The 22528-nt window shown below is 40.2% G+C and overlaps 1 protein-coding gene across 4 annotated transcripts in view; it reads left to right on the top strand.

Annotated features, from left to right (window-relative positions):
* The window catches only part of LOC140719630 (dyslexia-associated protein KIAA0319-like protein), a 91614-nt gene that overhangs the window by 53995 nt on the left and 15091 nt on the right, over positions 1–22528 (top strand). For all 4 annotated transcript variants that reach the window (XM_073034376.1, XM_073034378.1, XM_073034375.1 and 1 more), the window contains exons 10-18: positions 5246–5474; positions 6251–6374; positions 6898–7030; positions 8245–8393; positions 11811–11962; positions 12319–12457; positions 16723–16882; positions 19617–19759; positions 22049–22171. In XM_073034376.1, coding sequence (XP_072890477.1) covers positions 5246–5474; positions 6251–6374; positions 6898–7030; positions 8245–8393; positions 11811–11962; positions 12319–12457; positions 16723–16882; positions 19617–19759; positions 22049–22171 — 1352 coding nt within the window. The remainder of the gene's footprint in view (positions 1–5245; positions 5475–6250; positions 6375–6897; positions 7031–8244; positions 8394–11810; positions 11963–12318; positions 12458–16722; positions 16883–19616; positions 19760–22048; positions 22172–22528) is intronic.

Below are 22528 nucleotides of genomic sequence, written 5' to 3'. Positions count from 1 at the left end.
ATTTCTAGCACAGTGGGTTGTAACACCATCCCTGGAAGCACAACCTAGATGTATCCAGTTTAGCAGGAGGCACTCCAATCACAAACAAGAGAACATCTGCAGATGCTGGAAATCTAAGCTGCGCACACACGCACGCACACACACACACACACGCACGCACACACAATGCCGGAGGAACTCAGCAGGCCAGGCAGCATGTATGGAAAAGAGTAAACCGTCAACCTTTTAGGCTGAGGCCCTTCAGCAGAACGGTCCCGATGAAAAACTTCAGCCCGAAATGTCGGCTGTTTATAAGATTATTAAGGGATTGGACAAGATAGAGGCAGGAAATATGTTCCAGATGCTGGGAGACTCCAGTACCAGAGGGCATGGTTTGAGAATAAGGAGTAGGTCATTTAGGACAGAGTTAAGGAAAAACTTCTTCTCCCAGAGAGTTGTGGGGGTGTGGAATGCACTGCCTCGGAAGGCAGTGGAGGCCAATTCTCTGGATGCTTTCAAGAAGGAGCTAGATAGGTATCTTATGGATAGGGGAATCAAGGGATATGGGGACAAGGCAGGAACCGGGTATTGATAGTAGATGATCAGCCATGATCTCAGAATGGCGGTGCAGGCTCGAAGGGCCGAATGATCTACTTCTGCACCTATTGTCTATTGTTTTCCATAGATGCTGCCTAGCCAGCTGAGTTCCTCCAGCGATTTGCGTGTGTTAGTAGGAGGTACTCTTCTGTTACTGAATATTTGAGTGCTTCAATGCAATTTGAAACTGCACAGTGCATGGTGCATTGCTATGTAAATTCCCAAGGCGTACCTTTTATATTCTTTCCCTTTTAAGCGCATTACAGGAAGGGAATAGAACTGCAATTCTATCCATTATGCTCTTTTTCTCTGGAGCAGAAGCTGGCATGATGCTCTCTTTCACTTTGCTCTTAGTTGTAGTTTATAAGTCACACGTGGGAATAGTTTGTACTTCAATTCATTTTCCACCTTTACAGAATTACTTGATAGATATCGGATAGCATAAGAATGCCAGCTCACCAGATGGAGACTGAAAATGCAAAGCTGCAGTTTAGCAAGCTATAATAATAGTTCAAGAAAATGTAATTAGGTTGCATGTTTTGTCATCAATGTGTGCCTTTCACTCGTACTGAACTCTCTAAAATCCTGCGGATTTCTGGAATCCTGCGGATCCAACACATTATCCTCCGCAACTTCCGCCACCTTCAACAGGACCCCACCACCAAGCACATCTTTCCCTTTTCACAGGGATCGTTCCCTCCGCGACTACCTGGTCCACATGTCCCTCCCCACAGAACTCCCACCTGGCACTTAACCCTGCAAGCGCAACTGCTACACCTGTCCCCACACCTCCCCCCTTACCACCATTCCGGGCCCCAGACAGTCCTTCCAGATGAGGCAACACTTCACCTGCGAGTCTGCTGGAGTCTATTGCATCCGGTGCTCCCAGTGCGGCCTCCTCTACATCGACGAGACCCAACGCAGATTGGGGGACCGCTTCGTCGAGCACCTATGCTCCGTCTGTCACAATAGACAGGACCTCCCGGTTGCCACCCACTTCAACTCTGCCTCTCATTCCCATCTAGATATGTCTATACATGGCCTCCTTTACTGCCATGATGAGGCCAAACTCAGGTTGGAGGAGCAACACCTCATCTACCGTCTGGGTAGTCTCCAGCCGGGTGGTATGAACATTGAATTCTCCAATTTCCGGTAATTCCCTTCCCCTATCCCAGGTCCCTCTCTGCCTCTCTCCCCTTTCAACTTTCTGCTTCTTTATCTCTACAGTTCTTTCATGCTTATCCCCTCCTCCTCCCCCCTTTATCTTTCCTCTGATTGGTTTTCCACCTTGGTGCCTCTAGGCCCTACCCCCTCCCCTATCTCTATTACTGGGCTTTGGCCCTCTCTTCCCCCCCATTCCTGATGAAGGGTCTTGGCCCGAAACGTTTGCTACTCTTCTCACGGATGCTGCCTGGCCTGCTGCGTTCTTCCAGCGTTGTGTATGTATTCTTTGATCCACAGTATCTGCAGTTGTATTTTTGTGTTTTAAAATCCTGCATGCTTGTTAGTCTTGTCACTATTGAGTGACATGAGATGCAAATAGAAGATTCGTTCTTGGTATAGATGTTCTAAGACTCTGTATCCATTGGGTATCATTTCAATCATTGGGAGAGATGGCAATTGAGTGATTATTCCCACAAACATTTGAGGCAAATTAAGTTCATTATTGGGCTACGACATGAATTTTGTTAACAGAAACTAGGTAGATGGAGGGATGCTGTAGATTGTAATGATTACTGTAACTTTAGCACAAATTGAGGCCATTTGATTCATTCCTGCTTATTACTGAAAATAATAATAACTAGAAGCTTGAGACTGCCCCCTGCTGATTTGCATGTGTTGCACATAACAATTCAGCTAATCGAACTTCGGGAACTGGGTCTCATTGGCTGATGCTGGTGGTGATGAACTGATCCACTGATGCTCAGACATAAATGCTAGACTTGCAGATGAATCGAAGGTGCAAATGATCAGTTTTCTCTTCTGTTGTCGGGACCTAATCATGCTGTGAGAGGCTGGCATCTGATTAGGAACTCACCTCTTCAATCTTGCACTATGAGGATCCATTTCATTAATTTGTTTGGTAATTGTAAGGTTTTACATTTTGGAGGCAAAAGGGAAGCAATTTGCACAGCTGGCACAGTTGAGACTGAGTCTTTGCTGGCTATCAACATACTCATCAGTATTTTAACAGTAGATCCCACCTGTACAGTGCTGAAGGCCCTACCTCACAGAGCTTCAACAATGGAGTCTGAAATACTTCAGGCTAGTTAAATTGGTCTTCTACGTACAAGCCAGCTGTGAGTAACGCACGAGGACATAAAAACATGTTTGATCTGAACAATCCTTCGTCCAACCCAGTATTTCCTGCCTAGGATTCTTTCCACTAGTGGTCAGATCCAGGATCTATATAACTGATGGAATATTCCCTTGTGACATGTTCCACCTCTGCTGAGATGGCTCATTTTGTTTTAGCCTTTTTGATTATCTTTTCTATACTCCAACAACAATGATTTTTACCTTTCAGACTTCTCTCTAAGCCATAACTCTATAAACCTACAAAGTTTCCAGCATTTGGACTTCATCTACCTGCCACGTGTTGCCTACTGATTTACTTGCACAAATATCAAAGTAAATTTATTATCAAAGTATATATATGTCACCATATACAACCCTGAGGTTCATTTTCTTGTGGGCATACTCAATAAATCTATAGGATAATAACTATAACTGAATCAATGAAAGACCTGCCGATTTGTGTGTTCAGCGAGAGTGCAGAAGGCAAATTGCAAATACAAAAACAAATAGTAATAATAAAAACATAAGCAATAAATATTGAGAACATGAGATGAAGAGTTCTTAAAAGCGAGTTCATTGATGGTGGGAACATTTTGTTCGCAAGCTCAATATTGTCCAATGTACTTGATGGACGAGTGAAGTTATCCCCTTTGGCTCAAGAGTTGAGGGCTAGTAACTGTTCCTGAACCTGCTGGTGTGAGTCCTGAGTCTCCTGTACCTTCTTCCTGATGGCACCAGTGAGAAGGGAGCATGGCCTGGGTGTTGGGGTGGGGCTCCTGATGATGGACAAGATTAAGATTGAATTCCATGAGCCATGTTAACAGGGCATGGTGGTATCATAAGGCCTATTTGGACGTTTTTATATAGCTTAAAATAGCACCTATGTTAAATTGCTTTGGACTTGAATGAATCGTATACCTAAAAATTTAAATGCACCAATATAAGGTCAGGCAGCATTTGTGGAGAGGCAAAAAGTGCTGATGTTTCAGGTGAATGATTCTTGCTTTTTTATAAAATGCTCGTTGCATAAATCGTTCTTGACATTTTGTTTAGTTCTGTTTTCTGAAGGATAACATAAGAATAATAACGACTTTATGTATACTGCACTTTTCATATAGATATCATTCAAAGTGCTTTACAACGGGAATAAAAGTACAAACATGAAAAAATAATTAAATGAAAATAAAAGACAGAAGGATGTTAGTTTAAAAAACAAGGTTAAATAAGTTTTGAGTTGGCACTTAAAGGTGTCAGCTGGGTCTGCATCTCTTATAGTTGTAGGTATTGAATTCCATGGTTTAGGAGCGTAGTTCAGAAAAGTTGACCTGCCGATTATCTTTTGAGGGAGGTTGTTTAAATTTAAGAGACTGGCAGAAGAGGACCCGAGAGCTCAAGAAAATGATTTTGTGATGTACTCCAATCCCAGACTATTAAGAGCTTAATGGTTTATTAAAGATTGTAGTACTTCAGCGGTATAATTTCAGCTATTTGTACAGTAAAGAAATGGAACATTCAGTCTATCATGTCCAAACCAACTAATGATTCCCATCGATGTTAATCCCAGTTTTCAGCGTTCATCCCACAGCCTTCTTCGCCACAGTGTTTCAAACGCACATCTAAATACTACAGTGTTGTGAGTGCAGCTGCCTCCACCATTCTCTCAGACGGTAACTCAGTGTTCAGCCTAACCGATCAATGCCAACCAAGGTTCACACCTAAGCTGGTTCCATTTGCCTATATTTGGTCCACATCTCTCTAAAGCAGGGCTTCCCAACCTGGAGTCTACGGACCCCTAGCTTGGTCCATGAGGAACAAAGGTCGGCAACCCCTATTCTAAAGCGTTTCCTATTCAAGCACCTCTTCCTCTGACAGCTCACTCTGCATATGGACCACCCTCTGGGTGGAAAAAGTTGACTACATATCAACCCTCTTCTGCTGGGAAAAAAAATAGCTTTCTCAAATCCCATCCTAAATCTCAAAATACTTGCATTAAACCTACACGCTGATTGTAAGTGTCTCGACCATGTTGCACAGTTCCTCTCTTTCTACCCAGTTTGTGTCTTAACATTATTTTATATTGCTCAATACGATAAGGTCCTCCCTCAGCCTTCAACGCACCAGGGAAAACAAGTCTAGCCAGTGCAGTCTCTGAGAACTGGGGAAAACTCCATCCCAGGCTAGATCTTGATGAAAGCCCTCTAAATAATTTAAATTCAATATTAGTAAGCCTTTTATCTGGATCTTTATGTTTTTTAAGATGAATAATTATAGCATTGTGCAGTGTGTTGTTGGAGTGTGCATTTGTAATGTTATTCAGGAAGTATGCTTGGAGGATTGGCACAGTTTATTTTCTTCTGTTGTTATTTTTCAGCTTAACAGTTGTGGATTCTGATGGTGCCAGCAACTCTACCACGGCATATGTAATGGTGCATAAAGCAGTAGATTATCCCCCTGTGGCTAATGCTGGTGCAAATCAGGTCCTTACACTGCCCAGGAATTCCATCATGCTTTATGGCAATCAAAGTACAGATGACCATGGAATTGTCAGCTATGAGTGGTCCCTAAGTCCAAAAAGCAAGGGCAAAGTGGTTGAAATGCAGGTAAGAAAAATACAAGAATATTATTCTTTGAGGGAGAATGTTGGTTATGCAATGAATAATAGTGATTCCATGCATGAAGGAGAAAAGAAAACATAAAGCAAACACATTTACATGATTCTGGTTGATTTAAGAAGGTAAAATAAATTCCATACCATACCACCCCTCCCTCCACCTTCTAACTCTGACTCATTTTTTTTTCTCCAGTCCTGCCTAATGGTCTCGGCCAGAAACCTCGACTGTACTCTATTCCATAGACGCTGCCTGGCCTGCTGAGTTCTCCAGCATTTTGTGTGTGTTGCTTGGATTTCCAGCATCTGCAGACTTTTTCCTCCCTGTTTGTGATTGCACCCATACACTTTGATATTGTTTTTTAGCAATATGTTCAGAATCACTGACGGAAGTTAGGAAATTTCAAACACAAGAAAGTCTGTAGATGCTGAAAATCCAAAGCTACACACACAAAACGCTGGAGGAACTCAGCAGGTCAGGCAGCATCTCTGGAAAGGAGTAAATGGTTGACGTTTCGGGACGAGACCCTTCTTCTGCAGTACATTAACAAATTACTGTAAGTGACAATAAAATTATTTTTTTATTATAACTTAAATTCAACTAACTTAATCATTTTTTTCTAACTGAATGAAGTTGGGTAACTTCCAAGAGCATTGGCTTGTTCACTGGTTACAGAAAATGTTGATCTTGTTAATGTGCTATGACTGTTTTATACACACTGACTAATTATTTAAGAAAATAAATACTTGTATTTTCCTCTTGCTCAGGGTGTACGAACACCTTTGCTCCAACTTTCAGCAATGCAGGAAGGAGACTATATCTTTCAACTGACAGTCACAGATTCAGTAGGTCACCAGGCTACCGCTGAGGTGATGGTTATAGTACAACCAGGTATGTGTTTTGAGAAGCCTGGAGGCAAGTTGAAGTGTTTTTGCTCTATGGCCTAATTTTGTTCACCATGCCTGAGGAATGCAATCGTTATCAGTACTCATGGGTAATGTGTAGTATGTTTGAAACTAGCCAGGTAACATTTTTACTCTGTTATACTTACTTGGGCCCTTAGCTCCAGGTGAAGCATAAGCCATCAGTGACTCTGTTTCCATTGTCTTCTGAAGTCAATGGTATGGTTGGAGTTCATCAAAGCTTCTGCAATCCATTGCATTCATTGTACAGGGGATTCTCCTCTAGAACTTCACCAGAGTTTCTGAAATATTATTATTTTCAGGCAAAAGGGCACAGTCTGCTTGTGACCTGCAAGATTCTCGACATTTGAGAGTCAACTGACCAGTGAAACTTTGTAGGTTGCTTAGGTCCTTCACCTTGGTTTAGTATTCACCTAAAGCAAGATTTTTAACATCCAGGCTTCTGAAACTGTCCCTAAAACTTAATTTTCTCGTGTTGACAATTTTTGCAGAAAATAATAAAGCACCAGTAGCAGACTCAGGACCTGATAAAGAGTTGACACTCCCTGTGGACAGCACAACTTTAGATGGCAGCAAAAGCACGGATGACCAGAAAATTATATCCTATCTTTGGGAAAAAACAAGGTAAAAACAGTCATGTAAACCAGTTTTTGTCCGAGACTAGTCCATTAAAAATAACTACAGTCAAACAGAAATATTAAGTTGCCTGTAATATTAAAAATTATGATCAGGTGCTTAACAGCTTCTTTGTAGGTAAGCTACATTGCTAAAGGTTGTTTATTTTTATTGTCCAGTTTGCTATGTAATTGTGCTGCAGTCCTTGATGGTTTGATTACATTTTAAGTAATTGGTTGAAGGATTAGAAGGGAGATGAGGGAACAGATTTTCACCAAAGGAGTAGTAGGAGGCAGGAGCTGGCTGACAGAAGGTTATGAGAAGTGAAAACCTCATTCCTTTTAAAAAGTTCTAGGATGTTGCCTTCAAGAACCTGCATTATGGTGCTGGAAGGTGTATTGAGATTGATTAGTTGTTTGGGTGGTAGGGTGGAGATCAGTCTCTACCAAAGGAGGTGTAAGGTCCTCTTCCCCTCTGCTAGCCTACAGGTCACCCTAGGGCAAGGTGCAGAACCTGCTTAGCCCCTCCCCCCAAAAAAAATCAAGATCACGTCGTGAAGTCATTGGGGCAGCTGGTGCATATCACAAGTCCTGGTTATGTGAGCTCTGACACCAGGCAGACCATCTCTGAACTGATAATGGCCGGGGTCACCTGTCTTGTAAAGGCACTGTCCAGAAGAAGGCAATGGTAAACCACTTCTTTAGAAAATTTTGCCAAGAACAATCACGGTCATGTAGACCATGATCACCCACATCATACAACATGGCACGTGATGATGATGAGTTCTTTATAAATTGGGAAGGGGACAGCAAGGTGAATGGAATTTGTGTGGGAAATTTATTATTTTAAAGCTTTCTGATTAAGTTGCTTTCAGAGGATTTTTCGATTTTGTTTTTCTTTAGCCTACACTTGGGGGGAAATAGGTAAAGTAGCCTTTTTAGAATCTAATAAAGTTGGGCAAAATTCTGACTGCAAAACTTCCTCTGAAATGAGAATGTGTACTTGTTTGAATTGAAAGACTATTTATGTTGTATCCCCATCGAGGATGGATGATATTTATTGAAAGGCCTATTTTTGTTTTGGGATGCAGGCCTTCAATTCTAGGATTGAGGTAAATGTTTAGGGAGCTGTGCTTTCAGCCAGCATACCTCTAACTCAACAAATAACTTGTGCTCTCCTGGTAACCCAAACCTAAGGTAAAGTTTGATGGTTTGATATTTCAGTGGCCCAGATGGTGTGAAAATCGAGAATGCAGACAGCGCCGTTGCTACAGTAACAGGTCTCCAGGTTGGAACATATGAGATTACACTGACAGTGAAAGATGAAAAAAACCTGGAGAGTCATGATTCTGTTCGCATTATTGTGAGGGAAGGTATGTATGTCTTCTGATCTGGAGATGACAGCAATAGTTTGCATTCAAGTGTCAAGGAAAGTAACAATTCAGTAATAATGATCATTGCAAGCTATCATGTTGTTTTCTCCATGGTTCCTTCATTAATGGCTACTCTGTTCTTGAATTTTACTCATGAAGAAATTTAAATTGTAGAAAGTGAAGAAGAATTTGACACTTCAATTTATAATGATTCTAATTTCTGCAGAACTTGTAAATATGTCAACATGTTGTAGGAAGGCATATTTGAAGATCAGATTTTTGCTTTTGCATGCATATTATTCCTGCAATGGAGATTCTGAATTCATTGTGATTTATTCTGGTATAGATAGATTACTTTACAGAATGACTAACCTACTAATTGGTAAATGTCGCAAACAAAATGTTAGCACTGAGATTAAGAAAAATAAGGGAATTAGAAATTGAAGTCTAAAATGTTCTTGCACAGGTCATGCATTTTAAAACAGCAGTCTTTTTGATGCATTGTATAAATCCCAGTATTTTCTCAGGGTTCGAAGCAAACACCAAACCCATCATCAAATTTTGCAGCCAGGAATGGACTTGCTCAATGCAAGTCTTCCAGAAAACTTTTCATTGTCAGTGTGCACTATTTTTTCTGGTCTTGCTTGATGTTTTCAATTTCAAATTGTAAATTTAAATTCAGTACCAACAAGAATAATTAAGTGCCTGCAAATATCTGTAGTACTGACAAGTATTTTTTTCTTAAAATTCCATACATGCATCTGAAGAGGTATGAGAAAAGTTAATCAGGCCATTAAAATCAAGTCTATTAAATTCAATTCAAATACATTTATTATTAAAGAATGTGTAAATTATACAACCTTGAGATTTGCTCACAGGTAACCACAAAGCAAGAAACCTGAAGGAAGCCAAATACAGGAAAAAAAAGAATAAAAATATAAGACAAACACTCGATGAGCAAAAAAAGGGAAAAAAAGGTTTAAAAATTGTGCAAACAATTGAAGCAAGTGACAGCATCCCGAGCCATATTTGAGTCCTCAGATCCGAACCCTGGAGCAGGCTGGAGTAGGCCCAAAGCCTTGCTAATCAGTTCATCATATTAGCGAGCACAGCAGCCAGGGCAGTCTTCATAGCCTCAGCGTCATGGAGATGACCATCACAGAGAATGAGCAAAATCTGTTTTCATCCCGACCGACACCCTGTCTATTCAGATAACTCCTTAACAACAGCTAATTCAAATATCTGCTTAATCTCATTAACACCAACAAGAAAGCCAAAAACATATAAGCAAGATAAAATCTAATGATCAAGCAAACTCTGAGAACCCTTAACTCAGAATTGCAGTTAATTCACGTTAATTGAAATAATGATATGCAATAAAACTTCTCTCTACATCAGGGATTCTTAACCTTGTTAATACCATGGACCCCTTCTCAGAATAATTTATTTGAATTCATAAAATAAGATACATAGGATTACAGAAGAAACCAATTCTATTGAATTACAGTTATCAAAATATTTAAAAAATTAAATTACCATGAAGTAATATTTGGGCTTCTTTATTAACACAGTAAATATAGGCAAGTGCCGTAAATGATATTTTGAGATGTTTGTAACAACTGTAGTGTAATATGAAAATATCTTGTGATTTCTATTGGCGACCAAGTCACAGGTACTACTAATACTACTGTGGTTTGTTGCCTCATTCATAATTGAAGGAAATGCTGAACTTTAGTTAGAAGTTGGTGGAAAATAAAGATGTAAATTTTTTCCCATCCAAGTTTATGGATCCCCTGGAATCTATCCACAGACCCTTGAGGACCCCAGGTTAAGGCCCCCTGCTCTACATAGATGCTGGTTGAACTGCTAAATATTAGTACTTTTGTTTTAATTCACATGACTGGCCATTAATTCCAGGTGAATTTACAATATGGCTAAAGTGTTTTACTAGTTCTTATAAGATGTAACACGTGATCAAAAAGGCCAGCCCTCTTCGTTACATTTTGATCACTCTAGCCTTGCATAACTCTAGAAAAGTGGTATTATTTACAGATAGTTTGCATTAATAATTAGCCCTTTGGAATATATAATTTAATCATTTTTGGATCCTGGTGCTTTTGTGATCCAGAGGTTTGGAAATCAGGAATGAGCTATAAAACTTGTTGTTTACTGCTATTTTATTAAGTTTTATTGTTATTATTTTATTATTACAAGAACAAGGAATAAACAGTAAGAAGAGCAGAGAACAAAGCTGTGGTAATCTCACACACAAAAAAACTTGCTCCAACTAAATTAAAGTTTACTAACATTTTTAAAATATATCATGAACCCCTACCATTAACTGAGGGGTCTGTGGATCCCAGGTTGGGAACCCCTGAACTTAAGGCTGTTTTATACTTGCGTGTTGCATCTACGCCATAGTTGTCATGTACCATACGCCGTACCTATGCTGTACCCTACGTAGAAGGTGACCTGCACACCTCCAGGAAAGTTACTCACGCATCGTGGCGACACAGTCCGCAACAACTGTGATTGGTCCGCTTGGTAGCATCGCAATTCCTCCTACGCATTTCCGGTTGCTTCTTCTCCGCCGTGTCTGTACATCAATGCGAAATAGAGGAACCAAATCTACCTGCCGACATGCGAAAATGTTTGAAATGCATTTCCTTGTCCATGTCTGTCACAAAGAAACTCAACACAGTGGCGTAGAAACCCCACCGCCAAGTAGAGTTTTGGCGCACACCATCGCATGCTCGCTATGGCGTAGAGCGACACAGAAGTGGAAATCAGGGCTACAGCGTAGGTTGCGGCGTAGAACATACGCACAAGTATAAATCAGCCTTAAAAGTTAACAACATGCTTGTGGTAACAATTAACCCATAAAGTAGCCAGATTAACGTGGCGTGACAGCTGTGGCAGGAAAGCCAAGCAGCTTTAGTAAAATACAGAAGCAGCTATACTACAATAACAGGAAAGTTCACGGAACAATTACATGTGTATAGCTGAGCATGTTAGCCGGCCAGTGGCGTAGTAGCAACCCTAGTGGACTTCGAGGTGAGCAGTCCGGGGTTCAAATCCATATGTCTTCTTGCACGCTTTTCATCCGTGTTGGGTTGAGCGTCAAGTTAGCAACTTGACCTTGTAAAATAGACAGACACTAAAGAAATGGCAAGGTTGCTGCCTGATGCACCAGTGAGGCGCAGGAGGATATTATTATCAATAGCTGATTATATAAAATACATGCAAGCATAGATAATTGAACTTTATATAAAAAGAAACAAAAAAAACAATTCTACAGCCTAACCTAACACCATCATATCACTTATTATGAAATAATTTTTCTGAGTGTAGCCTTAATTGTGGTTTTATATTCAACCTGATGGGTAATTTACAGTGGATAATTTTTTTTTTTTACAGAAATCAATAAGGCTCCAGTTGCTAAGATAGCAAAGAATGTTGTGATTACCCTTCCTAATAACACAGCAATGCTCGATGGGTCAAAATCATCAGATGACAAGGGGATTGTCAGCTACCTGTGGATGAGGGATGAGAGCAGTCCCGCAGCTGGAGTAAGTTTCCTGGCAAAGTTAGCTGAGTGAGAAAGTTTTGAAGCATCTTTTGCTCTAGTCATTATTTAATGCAATATGTTACATTTATTATAATCAACTTCAGTAAGGTTTGTCTGAAAATCTTTAATTCTGAGCATTGTTCTAAGAACCAATAATGAGATGAAAGCAAGTATTTGAGCAGATGAGTAGCCTGACAAGCATTCTGTATCATATTCTGTAAAGTGTTTCCTTTATCTTCACGGACGAATAAAAACTTTGATTACTGATGTTCCACATCACTTCTAGTCTCAAATTTGCATTTGAGTTACATTTTCCCACGCAGATTTTCTTATTTACCATTCACTACTCTTAAACAGGACGTTCTAAACAACTCTGACCACCAGCCTGTGCTTTTCCTATCCAATTTGGTTGAAGGACTTTATACATTCCGTTTAAAAGTAACTGATGCAAAAGGAGAAAGCCACATGGACAGAGCAACATTGGAAGTTAGACCAGGCAAGTAAAAGCTAGTCTTCAGTACTCCTAGTTTGGTGACTAACGGGAAAATTGGTTTTATTCACTTAAATATGTGATAACAGGCCAAATAAATTATTAACCATATTTTGGATTAACTTTTTGGGATGTGGTGCTATTGAAAGGCCAGTGTTAAGCACATCTCCCTAATTGTCCATACAAACGTGGTGGTGTGCCGTTCCACTGATGCAGATCATCTCACAATGCAATTTAGTAAAGAATTCCAGGATTTGGTGGTGGTGGTGGCATCTGTTAGTCTTGCAAGATCATGGATCTGTGCCTGGAATGGCTCCCAGGGCGCAGGCCTGGGCAAGGTTGTATGGGAGACCGGCTGTTGCCCAAGCAGCAAGTCTCCCCTCTCCACGCCACCGATGTTGTCCAAGGGAAGGGCAAGGGCCGATACAGCTTGGCACCAGTGACGTCGCAGGAGTTGCCAGAACGAGGTTGAAGGTAACGTCAGACTGCCTCAGGGACCCCAACTCTGGATTTATCCTCAGGGTTTACTGCCAAAGCCTTTCCCATGAGTGGGTATGGCCGCAAGGCAGCAGAGGTTTGAAATCAGAGTTTTCCCTCTCTTAGATGGACTGCCTTCCCAGGCTGACGAGCTCCATCTACCCGAAGCGACTGGTTTTAAGGCGCCAGCACCTGCTTTCGCCCCTTCTCCTGTCAGTAGAAACAGTTCCGCCAGGCTTAGAGGCTAAGCCACACGAGAAGGCCAGGAGTTGGACTTGGTTGTCAGAGGCTATTTGAGGTGCATGCCGTGAGGAGCACTTTTAGGTAGTGGGAGCTTGTCCCCACTACCTCTCCTCGGCTTGACAACCTTAGGATTTAAATACATTGATAATGGAGAAAGTGGTGATTATTTTTTTCAAGTTGTAATGCAATGGGCAATCTTCAGGTACTCCAGTGCATCATGTCTTCAATGTAGCTGGCCGGTGGTGTAGTGGCATCAGCACTGGACTTCAAGGTGGAGCGGTCCCAAGTTCAAATCCAGCCAGCTCCTTGCATGCTTTCCATCCCCATACACAAAAAAAGACAAAATGCTAAAGAAGTGGCAAGGTTGCTGCCCAGTGCACTGCAGTGCATGGAGAGAATAAGGTTTCTGTTTTAGAAGATGATGTTAGGCAGAGTGGCTCGACTGGCTCAAATTCCACGCTGTATCTCAATAGATACAGATTGCACTGCAGATGGCATTTACTGTAGCGGGTGGAAGAAATAAATGTTTAAAGTGATAGATAGAGAGCCACTCAAGTGGGCTACTGTCTCCTGCATCATCTGATCTAGGTTGTTGGATTAGCATTCATTCAGACCAGTAAAGTGTCTTATCATACATTTGATTGTTGTAGAAAGTTGATTAACGTTGGCATGTTAGGTCACAAATTGCTCTCTGTTATTGTAGTCACTAGTAGTATACTGACTTACAGCATTGGCTTTGGGCTGTGAGGAAATCCTCTTTGTGAAACCCAAATTGGACGTCAGTGTGCATATTATTGCAGAAGCCTTCACTTAACAATGCTTTCCATCACTTGGTGACAATTGGGTGACTGGTTATTAGCAGGATGGTGTTTGTCTGGTTCCTTATGCAGGACATAGTTGTCACCACTGGTTAGATGGCTGTGTTCTAAAAGTGCTGCTATAGGAGTATGCTAAGTTCTGTAGTCAGCTCTTCAGCATAATGTCAGTCTCTTGCCTTTTGCTGTACGATGTGTTCTCAGCAGTTTCTTGGAGTGAATTGAATTGGCTGAAAACTGCCTTCTGTAATAGTGGTGATCTCATTTCAGGGTGTAATAGTGGTGATCTGTTTGGGACATTAAATTGAACCTTTTCATTTCGAAAAGATTGGTCTTTCTTCATAATTAGATTTCTTCATAAAATAAATAGTTGCTAAGTTATATTATTGAACTTCTCAATAGAATAGGTTAACTTGAACCGGAAAAGTGCTGGATATAATTATCAATTTGTTTTTGCTGTTGGTTCAGATTTTATTTTATTTAGTACAGTTCAGAGTTGGGTTATGCAATTGTCCTATACATAACCATTCAGAAGGATCTGATGAAGGCCTAATGCATCAGGTTGGCATGGGCTTCTGTTGCCCCAGTACAATGTGCAATATAATGTAGTCATGTGGGTGAACAAGAACATGCCATTTGCCAAAACTGAAGATACTTTTAACATGCAAAAAAACTATACGTCCGGCTTTGCATTTTGTCAAAAGCTTTTGTTCTTTTCCAAATAATTAAAATATTTCAATTATCAGAAATATTCAAAAGCTATTAATATTTTTTCTCATATCCTTTCTTAACAAATTTACTGGGGAATTTAAAAATAATTAAAAACCATGAGCACAAGCACTACTTTATCGTAACTTTCTTTCCTGAAGGCGTAAAATGTTTGTTACTCTTGAGATCCTGCACCATTTTAGATCTGGCAGAGAATCCACAGGCAGGTTCTCCAGCTTCTATACTAGGATATGGCAACAAGAGTTCACTGACTATTCGCCAGCAGACTCAGATTTTGTAAGTTCATTATTTAAAGCACTCAAGTTCCACACTTACTGGTACTTTACATGGGTACCCAGCAAGTTTTGGATCAATAACTGATAATACTTACAAACCATCATTCATTATATCACAATTATTTGAGGAACACCATAGCTGTTATGTGATGAGTGCAGCAAGCATTATGCATCAGCAAATTGTGAGAAAATAACCGGTTCATCTTTTGTTTACTGTGTTTAGTTGAGGGAGGAATATTGGCGTGTGTACCAGAAACATTCCTTGTTGCTTTTCAAGTGGCATTTTTGGACCTCTTGTCAGCTACTGGCACTACCACAGCATTCAAAATGTACTTTATTTTTCCCTAGTTTGCTCCTTGAGAATTCTTTATAATGATTACAGTGGGCGACACATTTTATTTTGTAAGCGTTGCTTCCTCAGAAATCTCATTTGTTTATGATAGACTGCTGGAAGCTGAACGCAAATAGAATTTCAAACTTGTATCACTTGGGAATCTGGGGAAACAACAAGTGAACTTTTATTGTATATGATGTGTTTAATTGCATAAGGGAGCTGATGCTTTGCAATAGTTCAACTAAGCTAAAAATGTTTTGATGATTTTTTTTTGTATTCGGTGTCCAACAATAATCAGCCAGCATTGATGGATTCCAGTTGCCCTGATACTGTTTCTACATGGTCACAATGACCTGCTGAAACTTTTCACCATGCTCATCACTCCAAGATTTGCAGGGAAGAAGTCAAAATGGGAATGCAGCTAATGAATCTTTAGTGACAAGTTGCATTTCATGATTTCAGCTTATATTGTGGGCAACATTTTAATAGACTTGGATTATGAATAGAAATAACAAATTAGGCGATTTTTTTTTTAATGGTGCATGATAAGGAAATTTCATGGCAATTTTCATGACCAGCAGCCCAAAATCCATAAGGGACACCCAAAAGTATTCAGGAAGCAAAATCTTTGCTGTCCAGTGTTAGCAGAGGAACAATGCAGTTGTTTGGGAGATTGGAATGAAATGACGAAGTTTTCTTCCCTGAAGGGTGGTTTAAGTGTTGAATTTACAGTCTGAAATGTTGGAAGAGATTGAACCCCCTCAGTCTTAGGAAGTACTTGGAGGATTGCACTTGTAGAGCTAAAGAAAGTGTTATTTAATTTAGACGGCTCTAGTCTCGAGTTGGGAGTTGGTGTCATTAGGCCAGATAGATGTTTGTCCTATAAAGCTAATGCCTAATAGCAAGATCTGGGGCATTGGTAAAGTCGAGGAAATGAGAATCATAAAATGATAGCAACATACACAAAATGCTGGAGGAACTCAGCAGGCCAGTATCATCTACGGAAAAGAGTGCAGTCAAGTTTCAGACCGAGACCCTTCATCAGGACTGCTGAGTTCTGAGTTCAGTCCTGCAATCTTGTCTGTGATTGCAGCATTGAGGAAGCCATTTAGTGTGCTGATACCTCTGAGTAAAACCAGTCCATCCAGTCCTAGTCACCTCATTTCATGAGTAATTAATGCAGAAAAGCAACTAACTGCAATGGGCTCACAAACATCTTGCAACTGTATGTTGCTCTTAATTTCTGTAGCAGTGCTCATCCATTTAACTCTACTGTTGTGCTACATGGAAAATTGCTTGCTGAATTTGGGTAAGGCACAATGAGCCCAAATACAAATCTTGGACTTTAAAATGTGCTCGTTCAAATAATGAAAATAAAATTTTCCTGTTTGGTTTTAGATCCCAGAAAGAATGACCTTGTGGAAATAATCTTGGATATCAGTGTCAGCCAGTTAACTGAGAGGCAAAAGGGCATGCTAATCCGGCAAATAGCTGTCCTACTGCGTGTCCTTGATTCGGATATCACTGTACAAAAAATTCAGCCCTACACAGAACAGAGGTAAGGAGTTTTGTGTTTATATTCTAACAATGATTCTACTTACAAAGTAAAAGAGTTTTCATGCATCCTTTGAAGGTCCATGAAAGGTACCTTGAATACTGTGTTTTTCTTTATGAATGGGATATTCTTATCTCATTTAATCTTGCATTGAAAAGCATTCTTACGTGATCTCTTAATTAAATGTAAGCTCCCCCCATTTTGTTGCTAACCCTGTATCTCTGTTCTAGTTGTACATAATTTGAACTACGGTATTAATGGATTTGTGGCTAAATTTGCCGATGATACAAAGATAGGTGGAGGAGTGGGTAGTGTTGAGGAAACAGAGAGCCTGCAGAAAGACTTGGATAGTTTAGGGGAATGGGCAAAGGAAGTGGCCAATGAAATACAGTGTTGGAAAGTGTATGGTCATGCATTTTGGGGGAAGAAATAAATGGGTAGACTACTGTTTAGATGGGGAGAGAATTCAAAATGCAGAGATGCTAAGGGACTTGGGAGTCCTTGTGTAGGATACCCCAAAGGTTAACCCCCAGGTTGAGTCAGTTGTGAAGAAGGTGAATGCAATGTTGGCATTCATTTCTAGAGGTACAGAATGTAAGAGCAGGGATGTGATGTTGAGGCTCTATAAGGCACTCGTGAGACTACACTTGTAGTATTGTGTGTAGTTTTGGGCTCCTAATTTTAGAAAGGATATACTGACATTGGAGAGGGTTCAGAGAAGATTCACAAGAATGATTCCAGGAATGAAAGGGTTACCGTATGAGGAATGTCTGGCAACTTTTGGGCTGTATTCCCTGGAGTTCAGGAGAATGAGGGGGGATCTCATAGAAACATTCTGAATGTTAAAAGGCCTGCAACACACACAAAATGCTGGTGGAATGCAGCAGATCAGGCAGCATCTATAGGGAGAAGCGCTGTCGACGTTTCGGGCCGAGACCCTTCCTCAGGACTAACCGAAAGGAAAGATAGTAAGAGATTTAAAAGTAGGAGCGGGAGGGGAAAATGCGAAATGATAGGAGAAGACCGGAGGGGGTGGGATGAAGCTAAGAGCTGGAAGGGTGATTGGCAAAAGGTATACAGAGCTGGAGAAGGGAAAGGATCATGGGACGGGAGGCCTAGGGAGAAAGAAAGGGGGAGGGGTGCACTAGAGGGAGTTGGAGAACAGGCAGAGTGATGGGCAGAAAGAGAGGGAAAAAAAGGAGGGGGGAAAAGCTAAATATATCAGGGATGGGGTAAGAAGGGGAGGAGGGACATTAACAGAAGTTAGAGAAGTCAATGTTCATGCCATCAGGTTGGAGGCTACCCAGCTGGTATATAAGCTGTTGTTCCTCCAACCTGAGTGTGGTTTCAGCTTGACAGTAAAGGAGGCCATGGATAGACATATCAGAATGGGAATGGGACATGGAATTAAAATGTGTGGCCACTGGGAGATCCTGCTTTCTCTGGCGGACAGAGCGTAGGTGTTCAGTGAAGCAGTCTCCCAGTCTGCGTCAGGTCTCACCAATATATAAAAGGCCACACCGGGAGCACCGGACGCAGTATACCACACCAGCCGACTCACAGGTGAAGTATCGCCTCACCTGGAAGGACTGTCTGGGGCCCTGAATGGTGGTGAGGGAGGAAGTGTAAGGGCAGGTGTAGCACTTGTTCCGTTTACAAGGATAAGTGCCAGGAGGGAGATCGGTGGGAAGGGATTGGGGGCGACAAATGGACAAGAGAGTCGTGTAGGGAGCGATCCCTGCGGAAAGCAGAAGGAGGGGGGTTAGGGAAAGATGTGCTTGGTAGTGGGATCCCGTTGGAGGTGGCGGAAGTTACGGAGAATTATACGTTGAACCCGGAGGCTGGTGGGGTGGTAGGTGATGACAAGGGGAACCCTATCCCGAGTGGGGTGGCGGGCGGATGGGGTGAAGGCAGATGTGCGGGAAATGGGAGAGGTGCGTTTGAGAGCAGAGTTGATGGTGGAAGAAGGGATGCCCCTTTGTTTAAAAAAGGAAGACACCTCCTTCGTCCTGGAATGAAAAGCCTCATCCTGAGAGCAGATGCGGCGGAGACGGAGGAATTGTGAGAAGGGGATAGCATTTTTTCAAGAGACAGGGTGGGAAGAGGAATGATTGGATTAGATATGGCAAAGTTATTTCCCATGGTAGGGGATTCTAGGACAAGAGGGCACAACAGTATTTAGAACTGAGATGCGGAGAAATTACTTTAGTCAGAGGGTGGTAAATCTGTGGAATTTATTGCCACTAGCGGCCGTGGAGGCCAAGTCATTGGGTGTATTTAAGGCAGAGATAGATAGGTTCTTGATTAGTCAGGGCATCAAAGGATATGGGGTGAAGGCAGGGGAGTGAGGATGAATGGAAGAATTGGATCAACCCATGGAGCAGACTCAATGGGCCAAATGGCCTACTTCTGCTCCTTTGTCTTATGGTCTAATTCATTTCCTTCAGTTTAAATAATAATGGACAAAGTTAATAATTTATCTGTAGTAATTGATGCCAGTTATTATACTTAAAATATTTGACTTTGCATCATAAATATATTTATTGTTCCTTCGTTTCTTTTACTTGATGACCAGATATAATGGTCCATGTGACCCTTCACAGTTGTTTGTTGTCTAAAGACTGTCTCAATCTTTTTTTTACGAAAAATGGGTGATAAAGATTTATGTAAAACATGGACAGTGTAGAATTGTCACTTCAGTCACACAATTTGTGATTCTATTCATTTATTTTCACAGCACGCAGATTATTTTCTGTGTAAGAAATACACAGGTACATCAGGTATTGAAGGGAAAGGACGTTGCTCGCATACTGAAGAATAAATTTCGGAAACAGAAATCAGACTTCCTAATTTTTCGTGCTCTCCAAGTATCTACAGTCAGTGAGTGATAATTATTAGATATTTTTGATATAGATATATGCAAGTGAAGTTTTTTAGTTTTGGACTTCCCTTTTTAAAAAGGGAGGCATTATTGAAAAGAGTAACTGGTCTTGTTAATATGATTTTATTACCGTAAAAAGTTTCAAATTACTTTTGATTGGAGATCAAATCCGATCACAGAATCTTAAAAACAATTTTATGAATAAAAAGCATTGATTCGTTTGGTACCTGGAATAACTTCAAACCAGTTAATCAAGCACACGTTTATTTTTGAATTCTGGGTTTTTGAGTGCTTGTTATACAGTAACTCCAAACCTTTATTGAGGTGGTTATAGGTTAGAGACCAGATAGGAAGCAGCCCTGTTTCCTGCCCAGTCATCATCTCACTATCCCACGTTAGAGGAATCTGCAAGGGTAAATAGTTCAACAAAAGCACGTGTATATATTTTTTACATTTGTCCATTCCAATGCAGTTTTGACTAAATGAAGATATGTGCAAAGAGATTACTTTCATTTATCCTTTTTTTACCCCTTAAAAAAAGTCTTTGATCTTTGAGTCAAACCCTGTTGTATATGTTAAGAAAAATTAAAACTCCCTGCTTTCTAAAGTATCGTAAAATCCTCTTTGAAATTACAGACTGGAAAGTAATCTGTCTTGTTCAATTTGAAGACTTTAGCATAACTGATAACTTTGCCTATCCAATGATTCCCATCTAGTTACTAGATTCTGTCCATGGGTTACAAACATCAGACCAATGGACATTTTCCATAAGCTTTTATAAAGTTATGAAAATCAAAAGTCAAGTTTACGTTCATATGTGTGTTCCTGTGAACAGCAGAAACTGGTTTAATCTCTTACTCCACTTTTAGTAATTGTTCTTATCATTCTTGTGTGCTTTTGAAGCTGTGTATTATAATATTGTGAAGTATGGTTAGCATGTGGAGTTCGTTTTGTGTATTTTCCAACTTAAGGAGAATTGTAAGAATGAAATGGTCATTACCGAAAGATAGGTACAGATAATGTACCCATCTTAACTCAAACCGCCACCTAATAGCCACTTAATAGTCCATAAATATACAGGAAAGCGTAATCTGGTTATTTAAAGTTAGGGTTAGTTGATTTCTAAGTGTTATTAATATTGATGCATAGTTCTAGTTGGTAACTTGGCAGGTGCTTAATGCTATGGCTTTAGCATGTTTATATAAGTTTGGTACTTGTGTTGCAAATGAATAGAATGAAGTTAATCTATTTGGACTGCTGAATGATAAACAAAGCTGGCACAAAAGTCTTTCCGTTTTTAAGCCAAACAAAATCATTTACTTAAAAGAATTGTATGATTTAATTGACTTACAAAATTAAAATCATTTGGTTGAGATTTGTTAATGTTTGTAAATGCAAGGTTCCAAATGTAATATTGTATCCTGCCCTGTCGTAACACTATAATTTGCATATTTATTCTAGATGTCTACATCTACCCATAACTAAAGAACTAGTTTATGTTGTAGTTCGTGAATTACATGATGTAAACCTTGTTTATATCATGTAATTCATAACCAAATGTGATGTGCAACATAGCTCCTGTAAAGATAAGTTTCAGATTCCAGAATTTTCAGGGACTTTTAGTTCTCAGGGTAGTATCTTGTAAGGACAATTGAAAACATCTTAAATACTCTTTCAAGCTCTGAAGTTGCTTTCATTGATGCCCATATTGCTTTGCTTAGCCTTGCGAGGGATTTCTGCAACTCTTTACAGTATTTCACCAAGGAATGTTTTCTAATGGCACAAAGATTTTATTCTCCCTTCTATTTCTCCGCATACTAAATTCTTTGTTGCCATGCATTGACTCACCAAGCAGCCCATTAGTTTGACTGTTTCTCAGAATGCTATATGCATGTACGATTAGATTATCTGCTCAGCCACATCTTTGCTTGCCATTAAGAAATGCAGCTTAGTGTGTTTGCAAGACCTTGTGGACATAATTCTCACACAAGCATTGAATTGGTTTACCTCAACTAAATTATATTTTTATTGGAAAAAATTCACGATTAAAAAACTAACTTAGAAATGTAATTATAGCTAGATTTACTTTGGAATAAAGAACCAACAGGGAATGTATACAAATTCACATTTTTTAGAGAAGAATACTTCATGGGTTCTCTATTTATTTGCAACTGAAGCCAAAATAACTCCTTGGGAATTAAAGTCTAAAAGCATGTTTTTACAACTAGCTGTTACTAACCTGCTCTGTTCTCCTCCCTTCACTTCTATTTGCTGTCTCCTGATTAAAGTTTGTCAGCTGAATTGCTCAGACCATGGTCGGTGTGATTCTTTCAATAAGCGCTGCATCTGTGACCCATTCTGGATGGAGAACTTCATTCGAACTCATCTTGGAGATGGAGAAAGCAACTGTGGTAAGTTATAGAATGACTGAAGTATTATCAGTCATCTACAGTACTGTGCAAAGGTCTAGGGCACCCTAGCTATATATATGTGCCTAAGACTTTTGTACAGTACTGTATATTTAAAGTATTTGAATGGCTAGTCAGAATTTACTTTTTTTTCCCCATTTGTTACTCTCTTTGATGGGCTAGATTGCAGAAAGGATGTTTCCCCCGTCTGACGAGCCTAGGTCGAAGAGGCACAGTTTGAGAATGATAGGCTGTTTTAGGACTGAAATGAGGAAAAGTTTCTTCACTTAGATTATGAGCCTTTGGAACTTTTCAGCTTGGAAAACTGCAGACGCGTAGTCAATGTGTTAATTTGAAACA

Source organism: Hemitrygon akajei, chromosome 32 (assembly GCF_048418815.1).
Source record: "Hemitrygon akajei chromosome 32, sHemAka1.3, whole genome shotgun sequence".
Lineage (NCBI taxonomy): Eukaryota > Metazoa > Chordata > Chondrichthyes > Myliobatiformes > Dasyatidae > Hemitrygon > Hemitrygon akajei.
This window is presented reverse-complemented; position numbering and strand designations above follow the sequence as displayed.